This window comes from Schistocerca serialis, chromosome 4, assembly GCF_023864345.2.
Source record: "Schistocerca serialis cubense isolate TAMUIC-IGC-003099 chromosome 4, iqSchSeri2.2, whole genome shotgun sequence".
Taxonomy (NCBI): domain Eukaryota; kingdom Metazoa; phylum Arthropoda; class Insecta; order Orthoptera; family Acrididae; genus Schistocerca; species Schistocerca serialis.
In genome coordinates this window covers 367,503,989-367,516,282 of record NC_064641.1, presented here as the reverse complement: position 1 = coordinate 367,516,282, position 12,294 = coordinate 367,503,989, and the positions used below count along the sequence as shown (strand labels likewise).

General features: G+C 43.4%; 1 protein-coding gene across 1 annotated transcript; it reads right to left on the bottom strand.

Moving 5' to 3' along the window:
• Positions 1–321: 321 nt before the first annotated feature.
• On the bottom strand, positions 322–10,504 carry LOC126474462 (mucin-19-like). The gene is made up of 3 exons (XM_050101935.1): positions 10,492–10,504; positions 685–4,211; positions 322–489 (listed from the first exon to the last, which is right to left on the bottom strand). Exons 1-3 carry the CDS (start codon positions 10,502–10,504, stop codon positions 322–324), a joined length of 3,708 nt encoding a protein of 1,235 aa, XP_049957892.1.
• Positions 10,505–12,294: the final 1,790 nt, after the last annotated feature.

The window sequence follows — 12,294 nt, the reverse complement described above, 5'->3', positions numbered from 1 at the left end:
ATTCACTTAGTCACATACAGAGTCAAAAGGAGAGTCTCACACATACAGTTTCACACTGAAAAACAGCTCAAAACAAAATATTTCAGTGATTGATGCGCCATGACTGCAAACGCAATATAGACTTCAGTTGGTTCTGCGTCCGAGATGCTCAACAATAGAATCTTCAACATATGTAAGACACGGTAAAACTGAATCATAAGAGTCTTATAGGCGAATAACACTGTGGATCTACCAGGTGTACCACTACTTAGTTTGGCTGAAACTATAGCAGTCATATTGGTAGGCTGAAGCTATAGTAGCCATTTTGGTAGCACATGCCTATTAAGCTGAACTATTTACACAGCCAGCACGGTATGGCCAGTCACATACTTCCAGTGTAGGGTTGAAATGGAGCCCAGCAGGGCAGTCAAATGTAACAGGTGTACCATGGTCACATTTGCAGAACTTGGTGCAGTCAGATGAATGGGGAAGGTGCTTAGCAATAGAGTTCTCATCTTCATATTGTGGGCAGCTGCCGACTGCTGGGCAGTCTCCTGTTGGGTTGGCTGTTGAGCTTGGTGCTACCGTTGGAGCTGCTGTAGTGGCAGCACTTGTAGGAGCAGCTGTCGATGAGCTTGGTGCTGCAGTTGGAGCTGATGTAGTGGCAGCACTTGTAGGAGCAGCTGTGGATGAGCTTGGTGCTGCAGTTGGAGCTGCTGTAGTGGCTGCACTTGTGGGAACAGCTGTGGATGAACTGGGAGCTGCAGTTGACGCTGATCCACCCGAACAGCCCGCCTGGTCTGGCCAGTCACATACTTCTAGTGTAGGGTTGAAATGGAGTCCAGCAGGACAGTCGAATGTGACAGGTTTTCCATGATCACATTTACAGAATTGGCTGCAGTTTGTGGCATGGGGGAGGTGCTTAGCAATAGAGTTCTCATCTTCATATTGTGGGCAGGTGCCGACTGCTGGGCAGTCTCCTGATGGAGCGGGTGTCGGATTGGCTGTTGAGCTTGGTGCTGCTGTTGGAGCTGCTGTAGTGGCAGCACTTGTGGGAGCAGCTGTGGATGAGCTTGGTGCTGCCGTTGGAGCTGGTGTAGTGGCAGCACTTGTAGGAGCTGCTGTTGATGAGCTTGGTGCTGCAGTTGGAGCTGCTGTAGTGGCTGCACTTGTGGGAGCAGCTGTGGATGAACTGGGAGCTGCAGTTGACGCTGATCCACCTGAACAGCCCGCCTGGTCTGGCCAGTCACATACTTCCAGTGTAGGGTTGAAGTGGAGTCCAGCAGGACAGTCGAATGTGACAGGTTTTCCATGATCACATTTACAGAACTGGCTGCAGTTTGTGGCATGGGGGAGGTGTTTAGCAATAGAGTTCTCATCTTCATATTGTGGGCAGGTGCCGACTGCTGGGCAGTCTCCTGATGGAGCAGGTGTCGGATTGGCTGTTGAGCTTGGTGCTGCTGTTGGAGCTGCTGTAGTGGCAGCACTTGTAGGAGCTGCTGTTGATGAGCTTGGTGCTGCAGTTGGAGCTGCTGTAGTGGCTGCACTTGTGGGAGCAGCTGTGGATGAACTGGGAGCTGCAGTTGACGCTGATCCACCTGAACAGCCCGCCTGGTCTGGCCAGTCACATACTTCCAGTGTAGGGTTGAAGTGGAGTCCAGCAGGACAGTCGAATGTGACAGGTTTTCCATGATCACATTTACAGAACTGGCTGCAGTTTGTGGCATGGGGGAGGTGTTTAGCAATAGAGTTCTCATCTTCATATTGTGGGCAGGTGCCGACTGCTGGGCAGTCTCCTGATGGAGCAGGTGTCGGATTGGCTGTTGAGCTTGGTGCTGCTGTTGGAGCTGCTGTGGTGGCAGCACTTGTGGGAGCAGCTGTGGATGAGCTTGGTGCTGCCGTTGGAGCTGGTGTAGTGGCAGCACTTGTAGGAGCTGCTGTTGATGAGCTTGGTGCTGCAGTAGGAGCTGCTGTTGATGAGCTTGGTGCTGCAGTTGGAGCTGCTGTAGTGGCTGCACTTGTGGGAGCAGCTGTGGATGAACTGGGAGCTGCAGTTGACGCTGATCCACCAGAACAGCCTGCTTGGTCTGGCCAGTCACATACCTCTAGCGTAGGGTTGAAGTGGAGTCCAGCAGGACAGTCGAATGTGACAGGTTTTCCGTGATCACATTTACAGAACTGGCTGCAGTTTGTGGCATGGGGGAGGTGTTTAGCAATAGAGTTCTCATCTTCATATTGTGGGCAGGTGCCGACTGCTGGGCAGTCTCCTGATGGAGCAGGTGTCGGATTGGCTGTTGAGCTTGGTGCTGCTGTTGGAGCTGCTGTAGTGGCAGCACTTGTAGGAGCAGCTGTGGATGAGCTTGGTGCTGCCGTTGGAGCTGGTGTAGTGGCAGCACTTGTAGGAGCTGCTGTTGATGAGCTTGGTGCTGCAGTAGGAGCTGCTGTTGATGAGCTTGGTGCTGCAGTTGGAGCTGCTGTAGTGGCTGCACTTGTGGGAGCAGCTGTGGATGAACTGGGAGCTGCAGTTGACGCTGATCCACCAGAACAGCCTGCTTGGTCTGGCCAGTCACATACTTCCAGTGTAGGGTTGAAGTGGAGTCCAGCAGGACAGTCGAATGTGACAGGTTTTCCGTGGTCACATTTACAGAACTGGCTGCAGTTTGTGGCATGTGGGAGGTGTTTAGCAATAGAGTTCTCATCTTCATATTGTGGGCAGGTACCGACTGCTGGGCAGTCTCCTGATGGAGCAGGTGTCGGATTGGCTGTTGAGCTTGGTGCTGCTGTTGGAGCTGCTGTAGTGGCAGCACTTGTAGGAGCAGCTGTGGATGAGCTTGGTGCTGCCGTTGGAGCTGATGTAGTGGCAGCACTTGTGGGAGCAGCTGTGGAAGAGCTGGGAGCAGCAGTTGATGCTGATCCACCTGAACAGCCCGCCTGGTCTGGCCAGTCACATACTTCCAGTGTAGGGTTGAAGTGGAGTCCAGCAGGACAGTCGAATGTGACAGGTTTTCCGTGGTCACATTTACAGAACTGGCTGCAGTTTGTGGCATGGGGGAGGTGTTTAGCAATAGAGTTCTCATCTTCATATTGTGGGCAGGTACCGACTGCTGGGCAGTCTCCTGATGGAGCAGGTGTCGGATTGGCTGTTGAGCTTGGTGCTGCTGTTGGAGCTGCTGTAGTGGCAGCACTTGTAGGAGCAGCTGTGGATGAGCTTGGTGCTGCCGTTGGAGCTGATGTAGTGGCAGCACTTGTAGGAGCAGCTGTGGAAGAGCTGGGAGCAGCAGTTGATGCTGATCCACCTGAACAGCCCGCCTGGTCTGGCCAGTCACATACTTCCAGTGTAGGGTTGAAGTGGAGTCCAGCAGGACAGTCGAATGTGACAGGTTTTCCGTGGTCACATTTACAGAACTGGCTGCAGTTTGTGGCATGGGGGAGGTGTTTAGCAATAGAGTTCTCATCTTCATATTGTGGGCAGGTACCGACTGCTGGGCAGTCTCCTGATGGAGCAGGTGTCGGATTGGCTGTTGAGCTTGGTGCTGCTGTTGGAGCTGCTGTAGTGGCAGCACTTGTAGGAGCAGCTGTGGATGAGCTTGGTGCTGCCGTTGGAGCTGATGTAGTGGCAGCACTTGTAGGAGCAGCTGTGGAAGAGCTGGGAGCAGCAGTTGATGCTGATCCACCTGAACAGCCCGCCTGGTCTGGCCAGTCACATACTTCCAGTGTAGGGTTGAAGTGGAGTCCAGCAGGACAGTCGAATGTGACAGGTTTTCCATGGTCACATTTACAGAATTGGCTGCAGTTTGTGGCATGGGGAAGGTGCTTAGCAATAGAGTTCTCATCTTCATATTGTGGGCAGGTGCCGACTGCTGGACAGTCTCCTGATGGAGCAGATGTTGGATTGTCTGTTGAGCTTGGTGCTGCAGTTGGAGCTGCTGTAGTGGCAGCACTTGTGGGAGCAGCTGAGGATGAGCTTGGTGCTACAGTTGATGGTGATGCACCTGAACAGCCTGCACGGTCTGGCCAGTCACATACTTCCAGCACAGGGTTGAAGTGGAGACCATCAGGACATATAAACAATACAGGTGCGGCGTGATCACATTTGTAGAAAAGTGAACAGTTTTTGCTGTCTGGTAGATGGTCTGTGTGATCCAGCGCATCTACTGGCGGACAGTCACCTACAGGTGATGCGTCGACTGCAGTTACAGCAACTAGGACCCACACGGTCGTTAACACACTTGCTGAAAGTAAAATGAAAGTATGTGATAATTTTGCTGTCACTTAAAGAATGCTATTTGCTAAATTTTAGTGGCACTTAGCAGAATATTTCATAAAATGACATTTCCTTTTGTGCGACCCAAAAGCAATATCGTCAAGGAATTACCAGATTCAGTGTTCGGTAAAGAAGTGTGTAGTGAGCTGTGCTGTTAGTTGGTTCAAATGGTTCAAATGGCTCTGAGCAGTATGGGACTAAACATCTGAGGTTATCAGTCCCCTAGAACTTAGAACTACTTAAACCTAACTAACCTAAGGACATCACACACATCCATGCCCGAGGCAGGATTCGAACCTGCAACCGTGGCGGTGGCGCGGTTCCAGACTGAAGCGCCCAAAACCGCTCGGCCACTCCGGCCTGCTGTAAGTTAGTCCCTTCGTGACGTCATTTTGTGTTGCAGAACAGGAATGTGTTTTATGTTAAGTTTAAAATGTAGCAAGACATTTCAACCAACAATGTTAATAATTCCTAGTGTCCACTTTACATATATTTCCAGTACAAATGATACGGAATTAAATCGTGCGTGCCTTCATGAAGCAACTATATATATCTTTCCTTCAGTTATGTAACATTCCACTGGACCCTGTAATAAACCTGGTACAGTACGAAGGGTGTCTTTAATATTTGGAGGAGACAAACTCGGATCGCTGTACATGAAACATCATTAAAGCATTTTAAAATAATCCATTCTTCTAGGACTGTGGTTTTGGCCCCCATGAGTAGTTGCAATTCGGCCGCTTAAAATGAAATACGAAGCCCCGAAATAATTTCGTCTCTCGCTCGTTTAGGGCTGTAGATACGATAACACGAAGGATATTGCGGACGTGATTAAGTGCGCCACCTGCCTGTTTCACGGTGTAGTACATTTGTGTACTTGCATCTGTCGGGGGACCCCTGAGGGCTAAGGAAGCACTGAATAGGCGCATGCTCTGAAGTGCCCATGTGTTGTAAATATATATTAGGCAAGACCATATTTTGACCTGATCTTGCCATAGATATTCAAAATTCACACTGCTCTGTTAGACTGTTTAGTGTTTTTTCTGTTACTGTTTCTTCTAAAACGCTGACAGAGTCCTGAGTGTTGTTAGCGTACAGCACACACAACTGTAGGGGCTTCTACAGTTCTTTTGTGCAAGTAGCATTTCAGAAAGGACATTACTTGATTAATGTGCATTTGCTACTGATGCTTGCTTCACCGTACGTTTGTGACAGTTTTCTACAATTGCAATCAGCTAGTTGTTGTCATCATTATTCCCTTCAACGGAAGAAGAATATACTTCAGTTTTTCCAAGATTCTGACACATGCGTTCACAGAGAAAGTAATCCTAAAGACATAGGAGTGTCAGCACGAGCGGAGTTTTCAATATCGGTAGCTGTCATGACCCTAGTATAAAAAGCGCGAACAGTTATGACTTACTCACACAATGTAGGAGAAGACAGATTACTATTCATCGTAATGAGGAGACACAAAGTTGCAGTTAGGCATTATTAAAAGACACTTGCACATAAGATTTCGGCCACAACCCTTTTCCGAAGAAACGCACACCTCATGCTCACGTGACCGCCAATTCCGGCTGCTCGGCATTCTGGCCCGAGCTGCCAGAGGTGGTTGTCACGTGTCCGTTAGTTGTTCTTGCTTGTGTGAATGAATAGTGTGTATTTATCTTTTTTCAAGAAAGACTGTGGCCGAAAGCTTATATGTAAGTGTCTTTTAAATGTGCCTGTCTGCAACTTAGCGTGTCTTATTTATGGTTAAGTAGCAATCTGTCTTTTCCTATATTGTTGATATTCATCGTAGGAGACTATAAGTGACCCTTTTTTCAGAAATGGAAGAATATGGAAGGTATTTTGAAACTCTTGACAAAGATATTATTTTAGTGACGTATATGATGGAAGAATAACTAATTTCGTGGAATTACGCATGTATTTTACGAGTTGGCTACAACATGCAAGTGTAAGGATTCACTGAGGTGATAATGAAAGGGTTCTGTCATGTGACGTGATGAGCCTTATTCAGTGCCTGATGTATTAACAACAAATGAAATGAACTGATTGCATTCAAACACCGAGGCAAATATGCCAGGGTAAGTGAATTTTCCGTGTCAAGTTGGAAAAATATAGCACCTGAAAAATTTACTGCGTAACAATTATGTGACTTGTCGCGGCTCGCTTGAAAACTCTGAAAATTAGCGAAATTTGGGCAGAGTTGCTGTTTTGAAAGTGCCAGTTATTGGCACATATTATCCTGAGAGGTCTTTGAATTAACTTGGAGAATGCTTCGCATCAGTTACAACTTTGCCAGTGAAAAAGAAGAATATTGTTAATACCTGCAACAGTTCTCCCTGAATTACGATTCCAATTATGTTTACCATGTTGATAAGAGTGAATCCGTCTTTTGCAAACTGAATATTTATTTTTTATTACTAAATATGTTTCACCTTTTCACACCAGGCATCGTCAATGATTTACATTTTTCTCTGCTTTTCTTGTTTGCGTTGGGTCTTCTGCAGGCATTATACGCACCCAGTACGTATTTGCAATTGATAATGTGTCACATTTATACATTTCGCCTTTACCGTTGCAGAATGCTTATGTGCCATACCAAAATAACAGGGAGGTCCTTTAATATTGGCAAGTAACATTTAACGGCGCACTGATTTCCCTGACTCTACAACCATGAAACAGTCGCGTGACATACTGGTTGTAGGAACGGGCGTGACCTATGAAAACGACAGAGAAAGTGAAACAACGAAAATATTTGTTTATATCACTTGATACGTTAGTTATCTAACAGTCAAGTTACGCAAACAAGAGAAATTTGAATGTTAATAATCTGTAACTGCATAGAAATATTTGAGATGGCAACAAAGTCTAACAAAAACACCGATGGAAATCTCAACATACCGCAACTTGTTAAGGATCAAAATTCGAAGAAAGGAATATTATGGTTTAATGTCCCATCGACGACAGAGCACAAGATACTCTTCAAGGAAGGATACTCGTCCGTATCCATTTCAAAGGAATCATCCCAGTATTGAACTAAACGGCTTGGGAACACTGCGGATTACAATAAACCGAAATGATCGGTTGAGAAGTTGAACCATCCCCCTCGAGATTATGGGTTAAGTGTTTTACCACTGCACCATCTTACTCGATATCAGAATTCGAGTATGAAAATCGTCGTATTGTATGGTATGCTACTGTTCTTAATTGAACCAGTTAAAATAACGTTAAGTGGCACGTTATGGATCATCACGTTTTAATTTTGTAATATCTACAATATTTGTCTGTACAACAGAACGGATAAAAGCTGTGGGATGGCTACGTTCAGTTGACGAAGGATCCCTGCTGTTTGCTGGTAAGCAGCTATGTTATTGAAATGGGACAATAAAGGGAAAGGACAGTTAGTTGGAGGAGAAAGACCGTCATTAAACCAATTACTAACGCAAAACTCGCAATATACCATTCCGCATTGTAAGGTGTATCGAGAGCCTACACAAGAATAAAAATTAGGACAGGAGTAATTAAACAAATACTGAAAAGTAAGTAAAGATAAGATACCCGTTTCGCATGAAAATAAAAGACCACAGCCGTCCAGTAAGGCTGAAGCGATCGTAGACATTTACCTGTCCCCTGCACGGGAAACTCAGAATGTTTAAATCTATACCCAGCCAATATTATCGCTTTCCCTGAACAATTCGCAATATTTTCTGCCCGTGGGACAGACACATTGTGGACACAGCGAATACTAACCTCTGTCTACGTTCACCTTTTCAATGACGGAAGTTACATTCCATAGTATTTAATTCACAGCGTACGCACTGACAGCTAAGAGTTTCACAGTCGTGGTCTACAAGTCGATTAATTTATTTATGTGTATATTAACGTACGTTTTCATTTGAGGAGAATTTTTTTTTGAACTGTGTTCGAAGCTTCCACACCGTACTTCTCTTAAGTAGGATGCAGCCATATTAACCATAATAATATATTAGTGTTATAATATATCTCTCTGAGAAGAAAATGTCGATAGATTAACAATCCTCAGTAGTTTGTTTCACTTTGAGATCGAAAGGAATTGGATATTCCCAAAAAGATTTCCAAAACAGGTTCGTATGATGCAGGTACAAATCATCAAAAATTTTTGACGAAGTTACAAAGTATTAAGTGCAAATTCAGATCACTAAATATAAGACAGAATTCACATATACCATAAAGATACCGGTAACACGAAATGGCATGAACACATGAGTGTAAACCTAATTCTTTTCAGACTATTAAAAAATGTGTGCGTATCTTCGTAGCCAAAAGGATTTTGTAAACTATTCTCTGGAATATACTCATGATACGATAAGTTGCAGCTTACACATATATGCGTATCTGACAGAAACAGCTCATATAATGGACAGATAGTCTTACTTATACTCCTCACACCAGTACCAGAAGAATCAAGATTATTTAAAAATATTTCATTCACTTACTGGATCTCCTTCAAGAGATCCATTCCTGCGAAAGAATGGTGAAGACGGTCAAAACCATTGTCCGTGTTAAGAATAATTACTCCAGCATGAACATCAACATCGCCGAACGTCCACATCAATTTGAAGATACCATAATCTACTAGTATTCACTTGTTCCAAGGAAATATAAATTCGTGATCTTGTAGTAAACGGAAGTAAACGCCATATGTATTATGAACAACGGTACGATATTGCTATCGCTGTCACATTAAACGGTTTCGTGTTTATATAGGTTTCTAGTAACAGATCATAGCACACGGATTGTTTATTCCATCTAACAGCAGAACCTAGTGTTAAATTTGGTCAATGACAAAAAGGCGATAACCTGCTCCGATTTATGTGAAACACTCAGATCTCGTCAATTTGTGATCGACAATACTAAAGAAAAACTTATACCGGAATCTTTTACTGAATGAGGTACTCATAACAAGAAATCGGGGCACAACAAGACCAAATGTTTCACATTTCACTACAAGCCACGAAAACCTTAAGAAGTTGCAGTAAATTAAGTATTTCTAAGAATCCGTGTTGTTTCGAACCACCTGCAAAATGATGAATACCACACAGTGCAACATGTGTCTGAAACTAATGATGATCAACCCGTCCTAAAGAAACATACTACAAACATGTTACATTCGTCTAAGTTTCATGTTTGTAAACAGCAAGATAACGCCACCACGAGAGAATAAATATAAAATAAGAACGAGAATGACAAAGAAAAACTAAGACAGATAGTGTAGAAGAAACGAAACTTAGAGCAATGTGTTAAATCCAACTTTCTGTCAATATTTTCAAAAAATAGACTTAAGAAAATATTACTGAATTCCTTGAAAAGAATGAAGCGTTACAGGAGCAACAGAAAAGTTATGTTTACTCTTTCCAAATAACCGCGTTTTGAGACAGCGAGGAAGTCTACAGTCATAACTACGAATCTTCAATTTCACAATTAAACTATTACGTCTGTTGTTCAGAGGACTGATTGTGTTACAGCTGGTCCCATGCTATCCCAAAACTTTTCTTCAGAAATAATGAGTATAAACATCTTGATGTAAAATAAAGAGATGTTTGTGAACCTTAGTTAATCCACTATGGCGTATATTATGGCAGAAACCCTATTGAACTGAGTCAAAACTTAATGTTAAGGGAAAGCGATTTTCCTTTAAAATGCCAATAAATGTTGCATAAAGTTTATTAGGAGTCGAATTATATCGTAGTATAGTATCTGATTCGGTTCATCGAGGCAGTATTACATTACCGGAACCGAAAAAAATGAATGGTTATTATGATATGTGTAAACCTTCTGTCAAATAGAGAAGCTATGATGTACAAATCTAAACCGAGCGGCCTCAGTCACAGTACATCTTTTAAGCAGTCAATAAGTTTTAACTGCATATAAATTTGTGACTATGAGTAATGAATGCATAAGTTACAATTGACAGTTGTCTTGTTTCGTTAGTCGTCCCTAAGTGAGTTGAATATTGCTGTTCCTACAGTTTTTAAACAACAAATCCGAAAAGATAGCACAAGAAACAAGTTTCTCGTAGAAACAGAATACAAGAGAGATATAAAATGGGTGGCAGTACTCGGCGGGAGTTGTTAATAGACGCAGGAATGTACCTGGCACAGAAAACGAGTCCTAGCGCATGGCTACCACATTTGTATCGGTAAAATGAAGTCTGTCAGTGAGAATAACAAAAAACTAGAACACAGCTGTAGCTTTCAGCTCACCTCTTAGATTCATGTCGAAAAGACGTCAGCGCTTTCGATGGTTCACAGTGAATGGCGATACCAAGGATAAGCACTGGTGGTAGGAGCTTATATATCATGGCTTGTGTAGAATTATCACAGTGAAACAAGTTATCTTGATCTTATCTCGCAAAAGTGAAACAGGTAGTACGTCACATCCAGAAAATGCGAAATTTTGGGGGGGTCTCCGTCCGAAAGTAACACGCCCATGCTCCGATACGGTTTTTAGAGATACGTCGTGTCATATCAAAACGTGTGGAGGGAGATACAGTGCTGTCGCTGGCGGGGCAAATCCAATACGCACGTACAAGCAACCCTTGACCCTAACGCATTCTCACACTGACGACATTTTCCTGACATATAGATAGTGGCTTTTCTGTATCACCCCCGTGGCAAAGAATTATATTTCTAGCATATATATTACGCCGTGATATTACAACGTATTGATATCGATTGGCATCCGAAAGTAGGTTACGTTGTAGAGGAATTATGAAGAAGCAGTTTTCTTACGACATGTTTGATACAGGAATATTGTGCTGTAGCGTAAGGATTACGTTTTTTTTTCTACTTTTTATAAAACGTAACAGTTGACCGAACTATTTTTTGTGTTAACAGTGGCAATACAACGGGTCTAACATTTAAATGTTTGACCTCACCCATTATATCCTTGTTTAGGCATCGCATTAGTTGTTCTTACATCAGATTTAGTAAGATAGATAATTTAACCGTTCTCATACATGTTTTACCGGAGTAGTATCCCAGTGACAACTTTTGGAACCTCTCATCGAAACACAATAGTAAAGTATAAAATATATGTACGAGCAGAGCAAAGCTTACACATTCAGCGTCCCCAATAAAAAGTACCACACGGAACTTTACAATATGCGTTGGACTCATCCTGACAGATCGATATAACGTGGTGGAAAAAACCAGCCACGATCGGTACCATTCTATCGTTAAAGCTAGGTAAGTTTGTGAAACACTTGAGTTCGCAGAAGATGCAGTTGAAATGCTCCTTGGTTGAGGGCTACGTTGAGACAATTAGACAAGGCATCAAATATCTATACGGGAATTTACTTCTTTCTGCTTACAGCGTAAACTATAAAATCGTATTTGAGTAAATGGACTGTATGGTACTTTGTGAGAACTGATAAATCTACAGTTAATTTTTGCCTCGCTTAGTTTTCCGGCTGTATCCCGAAAACCCTTCATTTTGAAGCTGAACGTAGATATTTAAATCTGTTTTCGATAACACAGGGATACCGTAATCTGGAGGACGACCATTCAACTCCGCGTCCGGCCATCCTGATTTAGGTTCCCCGTGATTTTCCTAAATCGATTCAGGCAAGTGCCGGGATGGTTTCTTTGAAAGCGCACGGCCGATTTCCTTCCCCCTCACCCCCCCCCCTTCCCTAATCCGATTTTGTGCTCCGTCTCTAATGACCTCGTTATCGACGAAACGTTGAACACTAGTCTCCTACTTCCCCTCCTCCAGGGATTCCATAGAAATAGCTTTTCCTTGATATTTTTAGTGATGTATTGCATCCAATGTTACCCACACGTTACGAGTGCAAATATCTTTACAATTCTGTTAACTTCAATGTGTATCTGAAACATCTTGAAGTTCCACATATCCACATACACAAAAAGTTCTTCTTAATTTAGGCTTTCCTAGTTTCTAGAAGTTTTCAACATATTTTTGTACTTGTTTGGGTCTTTTACAAGTTAATTTTCATAGTTTTGTTTTGCTAGAGTGAAATGTGTGCAACGGTAAACTCTACATCT